Below are 25,000 nucleotides of genomic sequence, written 5' to 3' on the forward strand. Positions count from 1 at the left end.
AACGGCACTCCGGTTGAATGAAAAAATCAATAAAAAGCACTGCCACTAAATGGAAGGACACTGTCGCACCTGCAGTGAGCGAACTCGCCCAAAAGATGGCGACATAGGACCAACAATAAAACTCAGTGTTTTTGCGTGTTTTTAAAAAATAAAAGTATTTGTATTATGGCCGCCAGCGAAGAAAAATCCATAAATTAGGTCAGGTTTTTTTCTCAGAATGGTGCAGCCCTAATGTGTTTGTAAACGTGCAGCCTTTTTGATTGAAACTTTTAGTAGTAGATTGCACAGTGAAGTACATATTCTGTACAATTGACCACTAAATGGTAACACCCCAATAAGTTTTTCAACTTGTTTAAGTCGGGGTCCACGTTAACCAATTTATGGTACAAATATATACTATCATCATAATACAGTCATTACACAAGTTAATCATCAGAGTATATACATTGAATTATTTACAATCCGGGGGGTGGGATGAGGAGGGTTTGGTTGATATCAGCACTTCAGTCATCAACAATTGCATCATCAGAGAAATGGACATCGAAACAGTGTAGGTCTCGAGCAGTGACATAGTGAGTTCACATAGCATAAGAACAAGTATATACATTTGATTATTTACATTTGGTTATTTACAATCCGGGGAGGTGGGATGTGGAGGGGGGAGGGTGTTAGTCAAGGGTTGTAGTTGCCTGGAGGTGTTGTTTTAGTGTGGTTTTGAAGGAGGATAAATGGTAAATGGGTTATACTTATATAGCGCTTTTCTACCTTCAAGGTACTCAAAGCGCTTTGACACTATTTCCACATTCACCCATTCACACACACATTCACACACTGATGGCGGGAGCTGCCATGCAAGGCCCTAACCACGACCCATCAGGAGCAAGGGTGAAGTGTCTTGCTCAAGGACACAACGGACGTGACGAGGTTGGTAGAAGGTGGGGATTGAACCAGGAACCCTCAGGTTGCTGGCACGGCCACTCTCCCAACTGCGCCACGCCGTCCCCAGGATAGAGATGCCCTTTCTTTTACACCTGTTGGGAGTGCATTCCACATTGATGTGGCATAGGAGGAGAATGAGTTAAGACCTTTGTTAGATGGGAATCTGGGTTTAACGTGGTTAGTGGAACTCCCCCTGGTGTTGACAATGATAATGATGATAGAGCCTCGGCCCATGCTGGCCTTGTAGGAAGTGTGCTGAGACACCTTTACTCTCCTACATCTACGGGACCTAGTGGATTCCTGTGGACTTTCCTGTGCCCAGGTCTGAGTCTTTTTATGTATTCGCGGGCTCCGTCTATCGCGCATTATACTTGTTGGGCCGCTAGTTTTCAGATTTAAACAGAAAACTTTGTATAAGATTTAGTAATGAATATTTGAAGGGCAGTGTGTTATTAATAGTCCACCATGGGCATGACACACACACACTTTTTGTGTTGGTAAAGTTGTGTGTTTTCTCCAGTAGTGGGGCATTATGCTCGTGGAGTTTTGTACTCATTACTCACAGAAACTTTGTAAGGTTAAAGTAGCAGTAGAATGGAGACACAAGTTGACTCCCTACGCTTATTTGTGTTTAATTGTACCCATTAAAGCAGTGTTTTTCAACCACTGTGCCGTGAGATACAGTCTGGTGTGCTGTGGGAGATTATCTCATTTCACCTATTTGGGTTAAAAGATTTTTTGCAAAGCAGTAATTATAGTCTGCAAATGATGTGTTGTTGTTGAGTGTCGGTGCTGTCTAGAGCTCGGCAGAGTAACCGTGTAATACTCTTCCATATCAGTAGGTGGTAGCCGGTAGCTAATTGCTTTGTAGATGTCGGAAACAGCGGGAGGCAGGGTGCAGGTAAAAAGGTGTCTAATGCTTAAACCAAAAATAAACAAAAGGTGAGTGCCGCTAAGAAAAGGCATTGAAGTTTAGGGAAGGCTATGCAGAACGAAACTAAAACTGAACTGGCTACAAAGTAAACAAAAACAGAATGCTGGACGATAGCAAAAACTTACTGTGGAGCAAAGACGGCGTCCACAATGTACATCCGAACGTGACATGACAATCAACAATGTCCCCACAAAGCAGGATAAAAACAACTGAAATATTCTTGATTGCTGAAACAAAGTAGATGCGGGAAATATCGCTCAAAGGAAGACAAGACAAATACCAAAAAAAGAGAAAAATCCACCAAAATAGGAGCGCAAGACAAGAAGTAAAACACTACACACAAGAAAATAGCAAAAAAGTCCAAATAAGTCAGGGTGTGATGTGACAGGTGGTGACAGTACACCTACTTTGAGACAAGAGCTATAGTGATGGTTATGCTTTAAAATCATATCCAACAATTGCGACGATGACTTTTTACTGTCAACTGAGTTTCGTTTTTTAATGATTTCTGCTGGTGGTGTGCCTATGCATTTTTTCAACGCAAAAAATGTCCCTTGGCTCAAAAAAGGTTGAAAAACACTTCTCTAAACATCCCAAAATGCCACAAATTCAGTCAGCCATTTTGAATATTCTGCTCCGAGTACTTTTGGCTATTTTCGGAGATTGACTTCGCTCTGACCATATTATTAGGTCAGTCATACTGGAAATACACAAACATTGAAAAGTGCTGTTTATCATTTACAATCCTTACGTTACGTAAGACAAGAACACATATGTTTGGCTTTTTTAATGCATTCAAAATCGTAAATAAATAGCTAACAATTGAGTCAACAGGTGGAGGGTGCTCTATTGCGCTAATTACATTCTCTCTAAAAAAGCACTCCATTTACATGTCCTGACCTGAAAATGAACCAAATATGAGTGATATTGTTCTTATAAGCGCTAACGCAGACGGACTAGACTATTTTAGCGGCGCATTGATAGTAGTGAGCTAATGCTAGCTTACGCTGCTATTGTTGACACAATAAGCCTCCGGCTGATTCTGCATCGTCTGAAACTTGCTAAAAAGTAAATTCTAAATTATAGACAAATGTGGCCATGGACCAACGAGGCTGGTCCACTATCACATCCCCCGATATGGCGAAAAAGAACACTTTATTAAAACTTTATTTTAACCCTTTGTGAGGATTGTGATTGATTCTTCATCCAAACGGAATTATTTGAGCTTTCCGTCGATCGGCATCCCAACAAGAGTGGAAATAATACAGTAAGTGTTTGTTTTATTTCGGTTTATTATGGTTAGTTTGTATGTTTAGCACCTAGCAATGCTGCTAATGCTATAGTGTCACAATGAAGCTACATCCGTTTAGCACTCGGCTTCTATAACGTATTGCTCATCCTCTTTGTGTTCGGGCTCAAAAATATTAAGTCCTGCGTCATATTTTTTCCCAAAGTAATCGTTGACTTTCACAAAGTCTGCTTGCGTAGCATTGTTGTTGATGGGGAAGAGATCTGTGGTTCCTCCTCAAAATGGCTCGGAAATATCCGTGAGATTAATGCTATTTTGATCATATCTATTTATTCGCAAACTTAGTAAGTCTTTAGGTGTCATAAATCAGATATATATGATAATAGCTTCAATATAGAGGCAACCCGTTTTTCCACTCTACTGCTACTTTAAAGTTAATAGATAAAAGCACATAAGCCACTCCCATTTAACTCAAAGACAGCATACAATTGTCAATAAATGCTGATATGCAATGTATTTTAAATGGCAGAAAATATATATAATGTGATTGAGTGTAGCCATTAAGGATGTGTACCATATCCGGCACTTTTTTGGCCCCGACCGAAACCACGTGACGTCACGCCAAGTCTTTGCACGCCGGCACTTAGCGATCACTCCAGCAGCACTGAGAGCCAACTTAACCAAACTACCTCTTAGTAATGTTGCAATTTTCAATGCCAACAAAGAAATTGACTCAAAAAAATGCTACATTGTAAGTAAAGTAGCTCTTTACTTTTCTAAAAATGTGCTAGCCTGATGCTAATATGCATTGGCTTTGCTAGTGACATACTACTGATTAACATTAGCGATTTTACATGGCGATGTCAACACCCTGCTAGTGCGTAACAGTATCAACACTTTTTAGGGTGCAACAAGACACAGAACACTTTACACTACGGCCATCTAACGTCTTGGACTTGCAACTGATATTGAAACCGAATGTAACATAATGATATTACAATAAGATATAACAGCTGGACAACAGTTATCTTCATCAGCTCATTTTTAAATGTTGCAATAATACAACATTTTATTAATAAAAGTCAATATTTATTAACACAAACAAAATTACAGAAAATTGGTACTGTTGAGTACCGGTATCGATTCACGAGTACCATATTGGTTCAAATGTGAACAACGGCGTGGTGCAGTTGAGAGAGTGGCCGTGCCAGCAACCTGAGGGTTCCTGGTTCAATCCCCACCTTCTACCAACCAAGTCACGACCGTTGTGTCCCTGAGCAAGACACTTCACCCTTGCTCCTGATGGGTGGTGGTTAGGGCTTTGCATGGCAGCTCCCGCCATCAGTGTGTGAATGTGTGTGTGAATGTGGAAATAGTGTCAAAGCGCTTTGAGTACCTTGAAGGTAGAAAAGCGCTATACAAGTACCGTATTTTTCGGAGTATAAGTCGCTCCGGCCGAAAATGCATAATAAAGAAGGAAAAAAACATATATAAGTCGCTCTGGAGTATAAGTCGCATTTTTTGGGGAAATGTATTTGATAAAAGCCAACAGCAAGAATAGACATTTGAAAGGCAATTTAAAATAAATCAAGAATAGTGAACAACAGGCTGAATAAGTGTACGTTATATGAGGCATAAATAACCAACTGAGAAGGTGCCTGGTATGTTAACGTAACATATTATGGTAAGAGTCATTCATATAACTATAACATATAGAACAGGGGTCACCAACCTTTTTGGTGACCCCTGTCAAGCAAGAGCTACTTCTTGGGTAGTGATTAATGCGAAGGGCTACCGGTTTGATACACACTTAAATAAATTGCCAGAAATAGCCAATTTGCTCAATTTACCTTTAACTCTATGTTATTATTAATAATTAATGATATTTACACTTAATTGAACGGTTTAAAAGAGGAGAAAACACGAAAAAAATGACAATTAAATTTTGAAACATAGTTTATCTTCCATTTCGACTCTTTAAAATTCAAAATTCAACCGAAAAAAAGAAGAGAAAAACTTAAAAAAAGAATTTATGGAACATCATTAGTAATTTTTCCTGATTAAGATTAATTTTAGAATTTTGATGACATGCTTTAAATAGGTTAAAATCCAATCTACACTTTGTTAGAATATATAACAAATTGGACCAAGCTATATTTCTAACAAAGACAAATAATTATTTCTTCTAGATTTTACAGAACAAAAATTTTAAAAGAAATTCAAAAGACTTTGAAATAAGATTTAAATTTGATTCTACAGATTTTCTAGATTTGCCAGAATATTTTTTTTGAATTTTAATCATAATAAGTTTGAAGAAATATTTCACAAATATTCTTCGTCGAAAAAACAGAAGCTAAAATGAAGAATTAAATTAAAATGTATTTATTATTCTTTACAATAAAAAAAATTAATTTACTTGAACATTGATTTAAATTGTCAGGAAAGAAGAGGAAGGAATTTAAAAGGTAAAAAGGTATATGTGTTTAAAAATCCTAAAATCATTTTTAAGGTTGTATTTTTTCTCTAAAATTGTCTTTCTGAAAGTTCTAAGAAGCAAAGTAAAAAAAATTATGAATTTATTTAAACAAGTGAGGACCAAGTCTTTAAAATATTTTCTTGGAGTTTCAAATTCTATTTGAGTTTTGTCTCTCTTAGAATTAAAAATGTCGGGCAAAGCGAGACCAGCTTGCTAGTAAATAAATACAATTTAAAAAATAGAGGCAGCTCACTGGTAAGTGCTGCTATTTGAGCTATTTTTAGAACAGGCCGGCGGGCTACTCATCTGGTCCTTACGGGCGACCTGGTGCCCGCGGGCACCGCGTTGGTGACCCCTGATATAGAACATGCTATACGATTACCAAACAATCTGTCACTCCTAATCGCTAAATCCCATGAAATCTTATACGTCTAGTCTCTTACGTGAATGACATCAATAATATTATTTGATATTTTACACTAAAGTGTTAATCATTTCACACGTAAGTTGCTCCTGTGTATAAGTCACACCCCCGGCCAAACTATGAAAAAAACTGCGACTTATAGTCCGAAAAATACGGTAGAAACGCGCTATACCAGTACAACCCGTTTACCATTTAAGTGAATATTTTTGTGTATTTGTGTTCCTATTTTTCTGCACTAGTACGGTAAGCACATTTTGTACTACCAGAAGTAAATTACCGTCATTTCCGGACTATAAGCCGCTACTTTTTCCCCTCGTTCTGGTCCCTGCGGCTTATACAAGGGTGCGGCTTATTTACGGCCTGTTCTTCTCCGACACCGACGAAGAGGATTTCGGTGGTTTTAGTACGCAGGAGGAAGACGATGACACAATGATTGAACTGACTTTTCATATACCGGTAGGCTGGTTATTTTGATAACGTACAGGCGAGCACTTTGTATTACTTTGCACCGTTGTATTTAGGGATGATGTTTGATAAGAATTTATCGAGTTCGAGTCTATTATCGAATCCTCTTATCGAACCGATTCCTTATCGATTCTCTTATCGAGTCCAGATAGGTTGTTGTATATGGAAAAAAACACACAATATTTGGTTTAACAAAAGCTCACTTTTATTATATAAGAAAACAATTTAATCTCAAAAATAAATAAATATTGACTGTTGCCCCCCTAAAAAAAAATAAAAAATAAATATTGACTGTTGTTACCCAAAGTATATTAAGTGGGATTTTTCATAAAAACAAATATATACAGTAACACAAAAACAAGCTGTCTCTGTGATCACTATAGGTGTATAAATAATAATATAGTGTTAAATAAAATCAGTCCCTTGGGCACAAAACTGAAAATAATACAGCTCTCCAAAAAGTGCACTTCTGCTGCTATTGGAACATAACTGTTTGTTATGATGCTTTGACATTTTTGCACTTTATTTCTTTATTGAAAGAAAATTCTATGAATAGAAAAGTTGTTTGCAAATGTGGTTACAATGCTAAAAAAAGAAATACACTTTATTGAGTTAACATTATTTCTTTATAGGGGGAAAGATGTTATGAGCTAGAGAATATAACAACTACACTACCCAGCATGCAACGGGAGTGACGAGCATGCGCGGTAGCCCCGAAAAGTGTTGTTGCATGTCGCCACGCTGTGAAAGTAAACGTCAAGAACTCAGCCAACACGCCTCGTCTGCATTATTTATAATTAGACAGACAACACATCTACAGTGTGATTTTGTTTTGTTTACAAGGAAAGAAAAACAAAAGTTAAAAAAGGGAGATATGTTGTATATATATGTATGTGCTGCGGTTGTTTTAAGAACGTTGCGACAGCTGCCGTAAAGGAGGTGCGTTGCTAGCCTGGTTGCTATGTTTCCGGTTGGTCGTAAAAGTGTTCGTCATGTGTTTGTAGTTTGCTCAAATCTCCCAGTAAAGTTATTCATTGGATTATACCTTTTGTTTTGAACTTTATTACACCTTGGAGCGCTTTTTCCCGTCCATTTTTTTCCTGCTTTCGCTATCTGCGCTAAATGACCGAGCTACGTGACTGATTTCTTGTGATGTCACACGGAGCATTTCTGGTCGGGACGGGATTCGTTCCGAGGGGTTCGAATATAGAACCAACTCTTTTTCTTTACTATAGTGGTCTCGATAACGGGTGCCGGTTTTTAAAAAGGGATTCGAGTCCGAGGACTCGGTTCTTTTCTTATCGAACAACCGGGAAAACCGGTTTCGAGTATCATCCCTAGTTGTCTTATTTGTACTCTGCATGAATATTGTTCGCCATGTCAAAGATGTGAAAGTTTGATTGAATGATTGAAAGATTTATTGTTAATAAATGGGACGCTTTGCGTTCCCAAACAGTCATCTCTGTCCTGACAATCCCCTCCGTGGTAGCAGGAACCCCTATATACTACGCTAATTACACATCAAAACCCTGCGGCTTATAGTCGGGTGCGGCTTATATATGGAGCAATCTGTATTTTCCCCTAAATTTAGCTGGTGCGGCTTATAGTCAGGTGCGGCTTATAGTCCGGAAATTACGGTAGTTAATTGTAAAGCGCTGACTGCAGCATTATGTCAACGTTCAATATACGGTCCTGTGTGTGTGTGTGTGTGTGTGTGCGTGTGTGTGTGCGTGTGTGTGTGTGTGTGTGTGTGTGTGTGTGTGTGTGTGTGTGTTATAAAGTCACCAAAAGGTCCTGTTTCTCATCATGCAGGAATAATTTCTGCTGAGTCCACATTTCCTCTTAGCTCCAGTCAATAGTCTGCCCCTAAAAGGAGGAGCTATCAATAGAACTTCCTAGCTTGGAGGTGTTGAGAGTGTCAGCACATCTAACGCATCCGTCAGCACTTTGTGAAAAAATACTACTTTGCTATTGTTACGGGATATGTTTGTTTTTTTCTCCAGTGACAGCTCGGCGGCTCATTACAGTTTTTGAGCCGCAAGGAGGCGCTTTTTCTCCCCTATTTTTGTTTTTGTTTGAACTTGAAGCCAACATTGACTTTTGTCTCCTCTTTCAGCCGGTGATGGATAGTTTTCATCAGCCGCACAAAAGGGAACCATGACAACAGAGCGTACTTGAAATTCTCTCTTTTTCTCCGGCAGTTTACGCCTTCCTCTTTTTGCTGGACTTTCTACCTTTTTGCCGCCTTGCAGAACTTCACCACCCTTCAAAAGAAACTCATTTCAGGCACATTTATTTTTCATAGCCCCCCCCCCCCATCACCTCAGCCGGATGTGCCGTGGAAGCAAAAAGAACAGTCGGGCTCAAAATGGCCTCTATTTGCCGAGTACGTTCAAGCACACGGGGAACTTATTACACTGCAAAAGTCAGTGTTCAAAAAGAAGAAAAAAAATACAAAAATGAGGGGTATTTTACTTGAACTAAGTGAAATTATCTGCCAATAGAACAAGAACATTTGGCTTGTCAAGACTTTCCAAAACAAGTAAAATTAGCTAACCTCAATGAACCCCAAAATAGCTTAAAATAAGTATATACTCACTAATAACAAGTGCACTTTTCTTGATAAAAAAAAAAAAAGAGACCTTTTTGCTCAATATGTTGAAAACTATTCTTAAATGCTAGTGCCATTATCTTGACATAATGATATGCACTCGGCATTACATTTCTTGACACCAGCAAACTTATACTAAAAACTAATTTATTGTTCTTAATGGAAAGGCAACAAGACAAGCGCTTGTTACTCTCGGGGTCTCCTAGCCGCTCAGGCTAACCATATTGTCTAAAAATGCATTTTTCCATGGATAACATGACATCATCGCGCCAAGTGCGTGCTCTTTCAGTCAATTAGTGCGCATGTATAGAGCCCTGGCAAAACATTTTTTAATTGTAATTTTGAAGAATTCATCTGAATGGGCATGAACTATTTCTGTTCAAAATTGTCATAAATGTTAAATGTTTAAATATTAACTGTCAGTTTACTGTACTGTGCCAACTGTACTACTATATGAGTACGTGTTTTCTATTGTTTCATTGAAAATAAAACAGCAAAGTCCATTTGGCTGTCATCTGTTTTAATTATGAGACACAATTGTGTCAAAGTCATGATTTTTTATTTCATGCTTGAAATAAGAAATTATTACTTTAAAAAAGTACTTTTATACTTGTGAGTGTTGATGACACAGCTTTGCAACAGTTGATATTCTAGTTTCAAGCATGTTTTACTCAATATAGCTCATCAAATCTCAGCAACAAGCTGTAATATCTTACTGACATCATTTAGGAGCAAAACATTTAAAGGCCTACTGAAATGATTTTTTATTTATTTAAACGGGAATAGCAGATCCATTCTATGTGTCATACTTGATCATTTCGCGATATTGCCATAATTTTGCTGAAAGGATTTAGTAGAGAACATCGACGATAAAGTTCGCAACTTTTGCTCGCTGATAAAAAAAGGCTTGCCTGTACCGGAAGTAGCGTGACGTTACCTCATTAATTTGAGCGAGGATGAAAGATTTGTGGATGAGGAACGTGAGAGTGAAGGACTAGACTGCAGTGCAGGACGTATCTTTTTTCGCTCTGACCGTAACTTAGGTACAAGCTGGCTCATTGGATTCCACACTCTCTCCTTTTTCTATTGTGGATCACAGATTTGTATTTTAAACCACCTGGGATACTATATCCTCTTGAAAATGAGAGTCGAGAACGCGAAATGGACATTCACAGTGACTTTTATCTCCACGACAATACATTGGGGAAGCACTTTAGCTACGGAGCTAACGTGATAGCATCGGGCTTAACTGCAGATAGAAACAAAATAAATAAATCCCTGACTGGAAGGATAGACAGAAAATCAACAATACTATTAAACCATGGACATGTAACTACACGGTTAATGCTTTCCAACCTGGCGAAGCTTAACGATGCTGTTGCTAACGACGCCATTGAAGCTAACTTAGCTACGGGACCTCACAGAGCTATGCTAAAAACATTAGCGCTCCACCTACGCCAGCCCTCATCTGCTCATCAACACCCGTGCTCACCCGATCATAGATGCGGTCGGCGGCTAGCGTCAGATAGCGCGTCTGCTATCCAAGTCAAAGTCCTCCTGGTTGTGTTGCTGCAGCCAGCCGCTAATACACCGATCCCACCTACAGCTTTCTTCTTTGCAGTCTCCATTGTTCATTAAACAAATTGCAAAAGATTCACCAACACAGATGTCCAGAATACTGTGGAATTTTGCCATGAAAACAGAGCTTTTTTGTATTGGATTCAACGGTGTACCAATACTTCCGTTTCAACCATTGAAGTCACGCGCATACGTCATCATACATAGACGTTTTCAAGCGGAAGTGTGGCGGGAAATTTAAAATGTCACTTTATAAGTTAACCCGGCCGTATTGGCATGTGTTGCAATGTTAAGATTTCATCATTGATATATAAACTATCAGACTGCGTGGTCGCTAGTAGTGGCTTTCAGTAGGCCTTTAAAACAAGTAAAACACTCTAACATAAAATCTGCTTAGTGAGAAGAATGATCTTATCAGACAGAAAATAAGCAAATATCACCCTTATTTGAGAAATTTCATCTTACTTAGATTTCACTTTTTGCAGTGTACTATAGTTCACATCATTTTAGCACTATAGCAGAATACACTGATGATATACCTAAAGAGAGCACACAGGGGTAAAAGTCATCATATTACTAACATACTACTGGTATTATGCTGTGGTAATCATTGACAAATGAATCAAAAGTCTATGTAATATCAAATAATCTAGTCAAAGTTTCTGTGGTTTATCTGTTATACAGTGCTCAATACCGGGGTAGAGCGGAATACACACTATATTGCCAAAAGTATTTGGCCACCTGCCCTTACTCACATATGAACTTGAAGTGTCATCCCATGGAATTGTCCAAAATGTTTTGCTATTCTGGAGCATTCAAAGTTCCTTTCACTGGAACTAAGGGACCAAGCCCAACTCCTGAAAAACAACCCCACACCATAATTCCTCCTCCACCAAATTTCACACTCGGCACAATGCAGTGTGTGCAATAAATGTCGATTTCTGAAAGTAAAACCTACATTTTCTAATTGGCTTTATGGTTTAAAATGATCAATTAAATCTTGGAAAATGATTAAAAGTACAAAAGCCCTTAGGTTGATATCTGTATTGGAGACATGTATAGTGGTTTGGATTAGCCTTTTTTTTGTCATTTTGAATTGTGTATCTTATCCTTTTTTAAAAATTATTTATTGGTATTTTTATTTTGTATTTGCTTCAGTTGTCTTTCAATTCCATATGTTGTGAAAGGCACTATTTGCTCAACCTGATGGATGTTTGAAATTGTTGAGAGATGTTTAACGTGCCTTGGTTTTTTGTGTACGTTGAGAATATATATTTGTATGTATATTGTTCAATAAAAAAAATAAAAAAAATCTTTATCGAAGTGTGCATGCAAGTGACGTCCAGGCATTGGGGCCACATTGGGGCCACATTGGGGCCACATTGGGGCCACATTGGGGCCACATTAGGGCCACATTGGGGCCTGTGTGCGTTTACACTGGAGTCTGATAAAAATCACATTTTACTTGCAGTGTGAACAGTTAAAAAAAATCATATAAAAAAAAAAAAAAAATCAGATTTGGGCCACTTTGGCCTGCAGTGTAAACGTAGTCTGGGACACTTTGAGATGAGAGAAGATCCATTGAAATGTTTACAGCCAATGAATGAAGAGGACAGTGTGTCACATGGTGATCCAGTCAGACTTCACCCATTAATACTCTCTCTGATATTCACATTTAATGAGTGCTTCTGTATTGATGCCTTGCAGAGCCTCGGAAGGACTCCAGTCCAATGCCTCGGCTCCGCGTGAGAAAGAGGAGCTTCTATCCCGTCCTGCGAGGCCATCGGCGCGAGACGGCGGCACGGAAACCGTGCAGGCACGCCCGGACGTCCCTGAAGGTAGACGCCGTGACACGGAAGTATTGCAGATGAAGGCTAGGACAGCACAGACATACATTAGACCCAAACTGGCTTTGGGATTCTGCTCCATTCCAATCTGGGATTGGATTGTTAAACTGCCAGGTTTACGCCCGCCGCAGTGACATTGGCACCTGTATCGCATTAGAGGCGTGCGTGGAGGCTGCTGAGCGTGATGAAAAGTGGCAACGGCACCTCATTACTTAGTTTCATCTCACACTTCATTGATTTCTACCCAGGAAAGAGGCGATGGGTTCTATAAGCAGCGTGTTCTGTCTCTTAAACACACACACACACACACACACACACACACACACACACACACACACACACACACACACACACACACACACACACACACACACACACACACACACACACACACACACACACACACACACGAACATTCTTGTATTTGTTGCCTTCTTGAGACCTCCGAAAAATGCCTCCCTCTTTAGGACCAGCCTTTCTAGATATATAAAGATGTGTATTTACAATATTAATAATATATACATACTATGTTAATATAAAAAAGCTTGTTGTGAAAAATGAGTTGTAATTTCACAAGAAAAAGGTCACAATTTCACAAGAAAAACTTAGAATTTTGGCAGTATTATAATAAAAGTCCTCATTTTACTCAACGCAAGTCAAAAGTTTACGAGAAAAACTGAACATTTGTGCAATATTAAGATAAAAGTTGGAGTTTTACTCTGTAACAGTCGCAATTTTACAAGAAGAGCTTCACATTTCGGCAATTTTATGAAGAGTCGTAATTTTACTCGAGAAAAATCACAATTTTATAAGAAAACTTTAACATTTTTGCAATATTATAATAATAATTGGAATTTCACATGGCAAAAATATGACACTATTTTACAAGAACAACAAAAAAATTGGCAATATTGTGATAAAAGTCAGAGTTTTATATGTCAAATGTCACTATTTTGCATTGATAGTAATAAGTCATATTTTTACATGGAAAAAGTAATAATTTTATGAGAAAATATTGCAATATTACAGAAACAGAAAGAATATGAGAAATTGTCGGGAAAAAAAAGTCGACACATTGAGAAAAATACTGCTTTTATTTTTTTTTTTTAATGTTTTGTTTGTAATTGGTTTTTAATCTTCATTATTTACTTCAAGTTATTACAGTATGTCTCTATATACATATTTATTTATTTTTTTAAATTAATTTTAGCCAAAGGGGGCGCATTTCAATTTCTTACACACACTTGTTATTTCATATGTTGACCAGAGGGGTAGCACACACACACACACACACACACACACACACACACACACACACACACACACACACACACACACACACACACACACACACACACACACACACACACACACACACACACACACACACACACATTCTTGTATTTGTTGCCTTTTTAAGACCTCCGAAAAATGCCTCCCTCTTTAGGACCAGCCTTTCTAGATATATAAAGAAGTGTATTTACAACATTAATAATATATACATACTATGCTAATATAAAAAAGCTTGTTGAGAAAAATGAGTTGGAATTTCACCAAAAAAAAGTCACAATTTCACAAGAACAACTCAGAATGTTGGCAGTATTATAATAAAAGTCCTCATTTTACTCGACGCAAGTCAAAAGTTTACAAGAAAAACTGAACATTTGTGCAATAATATGATAAAAGTTGGAATTTTACTCAATAACAGTCGCAATTTTACAAGAAAAGCTTAACATTTCGGCAATTTTATGAAGAGTCGTAATTTTACTCGACAAAAGTCACAATTATATAAGAAAACTTTAAAATTTTGGCAATATTATAATAATAATCGGAATTTCACATGGCAAAAATATGACACTATTTTACAAGAACAACAAAAAAAATTGGCAATATTGTGATAAATGTCTGAATTTTATATGACAAATGTCACTATTTTGCATTGATAGTAATAAGTAATAATTTCACATGGAAAAAGTAATAATTTTATGAGAAAATATTGCAATATTACAGAAACAGAAAGAATATGAGACAGTGTTCCCAATTTTATAAGAGAAAAGTCGACACATTGTGAGAAAAATACTTTGTTTTTTTTTGTTTTTTGAATTTTTTGTTTGTAATTTGTTTTTAATCTTCATTATTTACTTCAAGTTATTACAGTATGTCTCTATATACATATTTATTAAATTTTTTGAATTAATTTTAGCCAATTTCTTACACACACTTGTTATTTCATATGTTGACCAGAGGGGGAGCACTTTTAAAAGTGTTGTTCACACCTCCTCATATGGAAGATACTTTTCCTTCTGCATGTCTCAAGAAGGCTAGAAATACAAGAACACACACACACACACACACACACACACACACTCACACACACACACACACACACACACACACACACACACACACACACACACACACACACACACACACACACTTAATTCCTCCACAGAGACATGACCTGAGCCTTATTAAGGCAGGATGAAGATCAATAGGAAACTATTTGTATGCAGCAAAATTGCTTGTGTATTCTAACTCCGTCAGCACGAGGTGCCTCCTGGTCTGGAGGAGGCTGAGACAGGAGCGCCTTCAAAAGATCTGCATCGACGTGTTTGTGATGTTTTTTTTAAGCTGCTGTGATCACCGTCTGTAGCAAATTGTCACGACAACACTACTAACATGCATGCACAAACTATTCACTTTTAGTTGATCATGTTGCCGAATGCAGCTGAGATAGGCTCCAGCACCCCCTGCCACCCCAAAAGGGACAAGCGGTAGAAAATGGATGGATGGATGGATGTTGTCATTGTTATGTTGTTTTTATTTCATTGTACTTTCTGTAAATGACGGACTATAAGCCGCTTTGAACCCTGCGGCTTATAAAACGGTGTGGCAAATTTATGTATTCCTCTTGGCTAACGGCCATAATGCAAATGTTTTTTTACTGAACACAAGCAGAGACATTGAAAAGGTGTGTTATTGGACGAGTTCGCTCAGGTGCAGTGTTTTAAACCGGAAGTACAAGTGCCGGTCCGTCTACTAGTCGTCCATAGCGTTTTTACTCGTATGGATTCTTCATTCATCACTCCAAGCAACGTTTGTACGTTTTACAATATAACTACAACTATTGCTAAAAAAAACCTATCACTAACGAGTGTTTTCATGCATATTTGTACGTGCTATCGTAATGTAATGACACTAGCGTCGTTAGCAAACTTATTTGATCAATATTTTGCCTTGTCTTGTTGTTCATACAAAATAATTTTTCAAAAAAGATTTAATTCAATTACTAAACACAGTGAACAGTGAATTGTCAAAAATTAATTTGTGGTTTTTAATAAATAAACTTCACTAAATCTCTCAAAAACAAACTATATCCTCTTCGGGAGAAGGGCACTGGAAAAAAACATACGCATAGACGTTAGCGGGAAGTCTTTAAAGGCCTACTGAAAGCCACTACTAGCGACCACGCAGTCTGATAGTTTATATATCAATGATGAAATCTTAACATTGCAACACATGCCAATACGGCCGGGTTAACTTATAAAGTGACATTTTAAAATTCCCGGGAAATATCCGGCTGAAACATCGCGGTATGATGACGTATGCGCGTGACGAAGTCCGACTAACGGAAGTTATGGTACCCCGTAGAATCCTATACAAAAAGCTCTGTTTTCATTTCATAATTCCACAGTATTCTGGACATATTTTGCAATTTTTTTTAATGAACAATGAAGGCTGCAAAGAAGACAGTTGTAGGTGGGATCGGTGTATTAGCGGTGGACTACAGCAACACAACCAGGAGGACTTTGTTGGAGCGCTAGCCGCGGTAGCCGCGCTAGCCGCGCTAGCCGCCGACTTCACCTTGACTTCCTACGTCTCCGGGCCGCCAAACGCATCGGGTGAAGTCCTTCGTCCTTCTGCCGATCGCTGGAACGCAGGTGAGCACGGGTGTTGATGAGCAGATGAGGGCTGGCTGGCGTAGGTGGAGAGCTAATGTTTTTAGCATAGCTCTGTGCAGTCCGGTTGCTAAGTTAGCTTCAATGGTGTCGTTAGCACAGCATTGTTAACCTTCGCCAGTCTGGAAAGCATTAACCGTGTATTTACATGTCCACGGTTTAATAGTATTGTTGATTTTCTATCTATACTTCCAGTCAGGGGTTTATTTCTTTTGTTTCTATATGCAGTTAAAGCACGATGCTATCACGTTAGCTCGTAGCTAAAGCATTTCGCCGATGTATTGTCGTGGAGATAAAAGGCACTGAATGTCCATTTCGCGTTCTGGACTCTCATTTTCAAGAGGATATAGTATCCCAGGTGGTTTAAAATACAAATCTGTGATCCACAATAGAAAAAGGAGAGAGTGTGGAATCCAATGAGCCAGCTTGTACCTAAGTTACGGTCAGAGCGAAAAAAGATACGTCCATCACTGCCTCTCAAGTCCTTCACTGTAACGTTCCTCATCTACGAATCTTTCATCCTCGCTCAAATTAATGGGGTAATCATCACTTTGTCGGTCCGAATCTCTCTCGCTCCATTGTAAACAACGGGGAATTGTGAGGAATACTAGCTCCTGTGACGTCACGCTACTTCCGCTACAGGCAAAAAAATAATAATTTCAGTAGGCCTTTAAAGGCCTACTGAAATTAATTTTTTTTATTTAAACGGGAATAGCAGATCCATTCTATGTGTCATACTTGATCATTTCGCGATATTGCCATATTTTTGCTGAAAGGATTTAGTAGAGAAAATCGACGATAAAGTTCGCAACTTTTGGTCGCTGATAAAAAAAGCCTTGCCTGTACCGGAAGTAGCGTGACGTCACAGGTTGAAAGGCTCCTCACATTTCCCCATTGTTTACACCAGCAGCGAGAGCGATTCGGACCGAGAAAGTGATGATTACCCCATTAATTTGAGCGAGGATGAAAGATTTGTGGATGAGGAACGTGAGAGTGAAGGACTAGAGTGCAGTGCAGGACGTATCTTTTTTCGCTCTGACCGTAACTTAGGTACAAGCTGGCTCATTGGATTCCACACTCTCTCCTTTTTCTATTGTGGATCACGGATTTGTATTTTAAACCACCTCGGATACTATATCCTCTTGAAAATGAGAGTCGAGAACGTGAAATGGACATTCACAGTGACTTTTATCTCCACAACAATACATCGGTGAAGCACTTTAGCTACTGAGCTAAAGTGATAGCATCGTGCTTAAATGCAGATAGAAACAAAAGAAATAAGCCCCTGACTGGAAGGATAGACAGCAGATCAACAATACTACTATCAGGAGACACCGAACCACTACACGGTTAATGCTGTGCCGCCTGTCAAAGCCTAGCAATGCTGTTGCTAACGACGCCATTGAAGCTAACTTAGCTACGGGACCTCGTCAGAGCTATGATAAATACATTAGCGCTCCACCTACGCCAGCCCTCATCTGCTCATCAACACCCGTGCTCACCTGCGTTCCAGCGATCGACGAAGGACTTCACCCGATCATCGATGTGGTCGGCGGCTAGCGCCGGATAGCGCGTCTGCTATCCAACTCAAAGTCCTGCTGGTTGTGTTGCTGCAGCCAGCCGCTAATACACCGATCCCACCTCCAACTTTCTTCTTTGCAGTCTCCATTGTTCATTAAACAAATTGCAAAAGATTCACCAACACAGATGTCCAGAATACTGTGGAATTATGAGATGAAAACAGAGCTGTTTGTATTGCGATACAATGTGTCCGCATACTTCCCGTTTCAACGATTGACGTCACGCGCATACGTCATCATACATAGACGTTTTCAACTGGAAGTTTCGCGGGAAATTTAAAATGTCACTTTATAAGTTAACCCGGCCGTATTGGCATGTGTTGCAATTAGAGATGTCCGATAATATCGGTCTGCCGATATTATCGGCCGATAAATGCGTTAAAATGTAATATCAGAAATTATCGGTATCGGTTTTTTTATTATCAGTATCGTTTTTAAAAAAAATTATTTATTTATTTATTTTTTATTTTTATTAAATCCACATAAAAAACACAAGATACACTTACAATTAGTGCACCAACCCAAAAAACCTCCCTCCCCCATTTACACTCATTCACACAAAAGGGTTGTTTCTTTCTGTTATTAATATTCTGCTTCCTACATTATATATCAATATATATCAATACAGTCTGCAAGGGATACAGTCCGTAAGCACACATGATTGTGCGTGCTGCTGCTCCACTAATAGTACTAACCTTTAACAGTTAATTTGACAAATTTTCATTCATTACTAGTTTCTATGTAACTGTTTTTATATTGTTTTACTTTCTTTTTTATTCAAGAAAATGTTTTTAATTTATTTATCTTATTTTATTTGATTCATTTTTTTAAAAAGTACCTTATCTTCACCATACCTGGTTGTCCAAATTAGGCATAACAATGTGTTAATTCCACGACTGTATATATCGGTATCGGTTCATATCGGTATCGGTAATTAAAGAGTTGGACAATATTGGCATATCGGATATCGGCAAAAAGCCATTATCGGACATCCCTAATATTGATATATAATGTAGGAAGCAGAATATTAATAACAGAAAGAAACAACCCTTTTGTGTGAATGAGTGTGAATGAGTGTAAATGGGGTGGGTTGGTGCAATAATTGTAAGTGTATCTTGTGTTTTTTATGTGGATTTAATAAAAAAAACAAAAAAAAACACGATACTGATAATAAAAAAACCGATACCGATAATTTCCGATATTACATTTTAACGCATTTATCGGCCGATAATATCGGCAGACCGATATTATCAGACATCTCTAATAATTTGACTGATTTTTTACATTTTAATGACTGAGACCCTTTATGGTCCGCGGGAGCCCTAAAGGTTAAAAAAAAAAATCCATATATTTTGTTAAGGTTTGAAAATGAAAAATATCAAAATGGCAGAGGTGGGACCAAGTCATTGCTTTGCAAGTCACAAGTAAGTCTCAAGTCTTTGCCCTCAAGTCTCGAGTCAAGTCCCGAGTCAAGACAGGCAAGTCCCGAGTCAAGTCCAAAGTCAAGACTGGAAAGTCTCAAGTCGAGTCCCAAGTCCTGCATTTTGAGTTTCAAGTCCTTTCAAGTCCTTTTAACCACAGACTAATATTTTTACACAGATTGTGTATGCTTTTAAAACGCTGTATTTATTTATTAAAACAAGTGCATTTGAAATAGCAGGAAAAAAAATAGTGCTGACATTGCAATTCATAATAGCACTATTAACAGTAATTTTAATAGTTTAAACAATTTTAAACATTTAACTCATTCCTTTACAGAATAAACACATTTGCAAAAACAAACATTAACATACTATTGGTTGTATTTTATGAAAATAATATTACCACAGAGTTGAGAAGGAGCAAAGATCTTCAATATTTGTATGTGAAAATCACAAATAAATCTTCTGGGGGAGGATGACCCCCTACAGGGATTTGGTTTACAAACTTTCAGCCCCACCTAAAACAAAATTCACCAGCCGCCACTGATTATGATGCATTCTCATTTTAGGCAAAATATAAGACAATACTTTCTTAACAGTATAATTGTAACCAGGAATAAGTCTTCAAGTAACAATATTCAAATACTAACATTGTTGGGTAAAACAGCATTTGGTTTTATTCTAAATGTAGTGAAACAAATTGGTGGTTTTAGCTGATATAAAGACTTTCAGGTGTTTATATATGTTTAAGTATTTGGCAGACGCTTTTATCCAAAGCGACATACATAAAAAATACATACATAACAATCACTGTAAACATGATCATTTAAGGGAAGAATGTAATACAAAATATCAATACAAAGTGTCAAGACAGAATAAACTCTCTGCTGCTGCAGCAACAGAGATAGGTCCCTAAGATATATAGATATCTAATGTATTCATACATTGTTTATGTAGGATATACGCATGTATATATAACCTAATCATATTGTTTCTTCAATTTAAAAATAGCTTACCGTTTTTTCCCCCTTCTCTGGGATTATATTCCCAGTTTTGATCTCGGACGTCTGGTCACTTATAGCGAATAAGAATATTATATTACTGTTAAGCAAACTATGAATAATAAAACTTGCCAAAACATGTGTCCGTTATCATAGCTACACGTATGACAAAAAACCGCGTGAAAATCAGTGGTATTCAGTGAGGTAAAATGAATTAAATGCGCTGACAGTTCATTGCTCCTGACAAATGAATTGCACTGAGTGGAGCGGATCACCACTCCAAGATGGCGGCCCCGCGTCTCGTCTGCGCCAATAGGCAGTAGCGCTCGATGCTGCGTACCCTTAAAACATGTCTATGGTAATAACGTTAGCAGTGAGTTTACAGCCTCACTGATTTAACTACACAGCAAATAAAAGTCACGTTACTTAGCCAATAAACGTTATCTTACATTCAAAACTTACCCTTCTTTGGGCAACTTCAAATGTCGAACAAAGTTGGAAGTTGTTGCGTCTCCGTCTGTAATATTCGAACTGCGTGATTTGCATACGCAATTCGTTTTTTGTTGACCAAGTCGTAGTTTTTATACCCGAACGAAACCAACTTTGGCATAATTGTTTCTGTCTGCCGCATTGTTTGACAACTCTTGTTCGGTGGTTGTCCTGCAATTTGATTGGATGAATGCTGTGTGATGAAAACAACGTATAACTAATTTGATTGGCTGTTGTACTGACAGCACACCAGCTGACAAGCAGCACACACGCTGATAGACAGACAGACACGTACAAAATGAAAGATACGGAGCGCTCCCAAATAACTTTTTAAGCTTTGGGTTTTGGGGAAAGTAGCAAGTCATGTCAAGTCAAAAGGCTCAAGTCCAAGTGAAGTCACAAGTCATTGATGTTAAAGTCTAAGTCGAGTTGCAAGTCTCTTTACATTTTGTCAAGTCGAGTCTAAAGTCATCAAATTCATGACTCGAGTCTGACTCGAGTCCAAGTCATGTGACTCGAGTCCACACCTCTGCAAAATGGCCCCCGCATGCTTACATTTTTCCGTGTACGGCCCTCAGTGGAAAAAGTTTGGACACCCCTGTGTTAGATCAAACTCTATGCTCCAATAATCGGTATCGTGCCGGAAGTGAAACACCCCTACTTGTATTACACATGAAAAACCGCAAACTGGCTAAAGTGGACAGAAAAGTTTATCACTGCAAAAATGAAAATGTTTTTAATTTATTTATCTTATTTTATTTGATTAATTTTTTTAAAAAGTACCTTATCTTCCCCATACCTGGTTGTCCAAATTAGGCATAATAATGTGTTAATTCCACGACTGTATATATCGGTTGATATCGGTATCGGTAATTAAAGAGTTGGACAATATCGGCATATCGGATATCTGCAAAAAGCCATTATCGGACATCCCTAGTTGCAATGTTAAGATTTCATCATTGATATATAAACTATCAGACTGCGTGGTCGCTAGTAGTGGCTTTCAGTAGGCCTTTAAACAGAGTAAATGAACACAAGGTCTTGACGCTCTACTGACTTGGAAAGCACATGTGAAAGCAGTACAGTCTAAATTGGTTAAGGGTGTCTCCATTTTGTGGAAAATGCAAAAATTACTAAATCAAAATTCACTTAGAACGATTTACTTAGCTCTTTTATTGCCACATTTAAAGTATTGCGCTGAAGTTTGGGGGCACACCTACAGGGACACTATTGAACCGCTATTTAATGTAAAATACAATGATACATTATGCCCCACATAGAGCTCATACCAATGATCTGTTCATAATGAGTCATTTTCTTCAAATACCTGATATAATCCAATAGAGTAGCCTTCACGTTATGTTTATGGCCTCACAAAGGGCTCTACCTGCAAATATACACAATCCCTCAGAGGTGGTCCACATGAACTCAGGGGTGTCCTGAAATTCTAACATAACATGGTGAATTCCACATTCAAGACTCAAACTTGATCTATAGCGGGGGTGAAACTGTGGGACAATGTGAGCGGACAAATTCAACTGTCTTCTAGAAACTATCAAAGACATGACTAGTCGTTTGGACTATCTCAACTGTGGGCCACAGGTGCAAAAGAAGCCAGTGTGGAATAGGGGACATAACACAGCAGACAAGGCTTCAGAAGATGAAAGATACCCGGGCAAGATGGAGCTAATCTCCTGCTCGCTCAATGCTATTATATCCATATTGGTGTATGTATACTGACTTGTCATTATCATATGTTATACTTGTTCTGAAGTGGTCATATATCCACCAAATCTGCTTTGAAACTTGGACTATATAACCAACATATAAGTTGATTATAAATTAGGGGCGGGACTAGGGATGATTCTCGAAACCGGTTTTCCCGGTTGTTTGATAAGAAAAGAACCAAATCCTCGGACTCGAATCCCTTTTTGAGAACCGGTACCCGTTATCGAGACCACTATAGTAAAGGAAAAGAGTTGATTCTTTATTCGAATCCCGTCCCGACCAGAAATGCTCCGTGGGACATCACAAGAAATGACGTCACGTAGCTCAGTCATTAGGCGCAGATAGCGAAAGCAGGAAAACAATGGACGGGAAAAAGCGCTCCAAGGTGTAATAAAGTTCAAAACAAAAGCTATAATCCATCGAATAACTTTACTGAGAGATTTGAGCAGGGTAAAACACATGACCAACACTTTTACCACCAACCGGAAACATAGCAACCAGGCTAGCAACGCACCTCCTTTACGGCAGCTGTTGCAACGTTCTTAAAACAACCGCAGCACATACATATATATACAACACTGCAGCACATACATATATATACAACACTGCAGCACATACATATATATATACAACACTGCAGCACATACATATATATACAACATATATGACACTGCAGCACATACATATATATACAACACATCTCCCTTTTTTAACTTTTGTTTTTCTTTCCTTGTAAACGTTACAAAATCACACTGTAGATGTGTTGTCTGTCTAATTATAAATAATGCAGACGAGGCGTGTTGGCTGAGTTCTTGACGTTTTCTTTCACAGCGTGGCAACATGCAACACTTTTCGGGGCTACCGTGCATGCTCGTAACTCCCGTTGCATGCTGGGTAGTGTAGTTGTTATATTCTCTAGCTCATAACATTTTCCCCCATAAAGAAATAATGTTAACTCAATAAAGTGTATTTCTTTTTTTAGCTTTAACTTTTCATTTATTAGCATTGTAACCACATTTGCAAACAACTTTTCTCTTCATAGAATTTTCTTTCAATAAAGAAATAAAGTGCAAAAATGTCAAAGCATCATAACAAACAGTTATGTTCCAATAGCAGCAGAAGTGCACTTTTTGGAGAGCTGTATTATTTTCAGTTTTGTGCCCAAGGGACTGATTTTATTTAACACTATGTTATTATTTATACACCTATAGTGATCACAGAGACAGCTTGTTTTTGTGTTACTGTATATATTTGTTTCTCTGAAAAATCCCACTTAATATTCTTTGGGTAACAACAGTCAATATTTATTTATTTAATTTAATTTTTTTAGGTGGGTAACAGTCAATATTTATTATTTATTAGATTTTATTTTTTTATTATATAATAAAAGTGAGCTTTTGTTAAACCAATTATTGTGTTTTTTTTTCCATATACAACAACCTATCTGGACTCCATAAGAGAATCGATAAGGAATCGGTTCGATAAGAGGATTCGATAATAGGCTCGAACTCGATAATTCCTTATCAAACATCATCCCTAGGCGGGACATGGATAAGCATTCTTGCTTTTTTCCCCTGTATCCCTTTTCGGTGGATGCCGTTTGTATGTTTGTCAAATGACAAAGAGTGATGAAGTGTTGCTATACAAGTCTGCCGGAATACATTCATTCATTTTATTGCTGGTTTTTGTTATTGTTTACCAACTGGGGAAGTAAGTCTGTGGATACAGGACGGCTCTGAGGGCAAAACTTAAATGATTTAAAGGCAGCCAGTAGTAGTTTGTGCTTTTGTTTAGTTGTACACTAGCAATTTATTGTGGTAAAAAGTACACAAAATGAATACATCATCAACTATACTAGCACATTCTACGTTTATTAAGAGAAGCTTTATAAAAAATATGGGGTGCTTATTTTATTAGTCTCGTGCTATTAAACTCTTTCAGTTCTATATGTTATTGTCAAAGTATCGGATTGGGACTCAAAATAGGATCAGATCTGAGGCCAATAAATCGGATTCGGGTCTGAGGCCGAAAATACTAATCGGGACATCCCTTAATACAGTTTGACTTTAAGTCAACATCCAGATTTATTGTTTAGGTCTGCGTATTTTCTAGCTAGGAATGTAACCGTTTAAAATCTCTTGGTACAATATTATCACCGTATTAAGGTACTTTTCTAAATAAAGAGGAGCCCAAAAAATGTCATTATTGGCTTTAATTTAACAACAAATCTTAGAGTACATGAAACATATGTTTATTATTGTAATTTAGTCCTTAAATAAAATAGTGAACATACTAGACA

The 25,000-nt window shown here is 37.9% G+C and overlaps 1 protein-coding gene across 1 annotated transcript in view; it reads left to right on the forward strand.

The window, feature by feature from the left end:
• LOC133643337 (major centromere autoantigen B-like) overlaps nucleotides 1-25,000 on the forward strand; it is a 93,426-nt gene that overhangs the window by 60,868 nt on the left and 7,558 nt on the right. The window contains exon 4 of the mRNA XM_062037824.1: nucleotides 12,384-12,514. Coding sequence (XP_061893808.1) covers nucleotides 12,384-12,514 — 131 coding nt within the window. The remainder of the gene's footprint in view (nucleotides 1-12,383; nucleotides 12,515-25,000) is intronic.

This window comes from Entelurus aequoreus, linkage group LG26 (assembly GCF_033978785.1).
Source record: "Entelurus aequoreus isolate RoL-2023_Sb linkage group LG26, RoL_Eaeq_v1.1, whole genome shotgun sequence".
NCBI lineage: Eukaryota > Metazoa > Chordata > Actinopteri > Syngnathiformes > Syngnathidae > Entelurus > Entelurus aequoreus.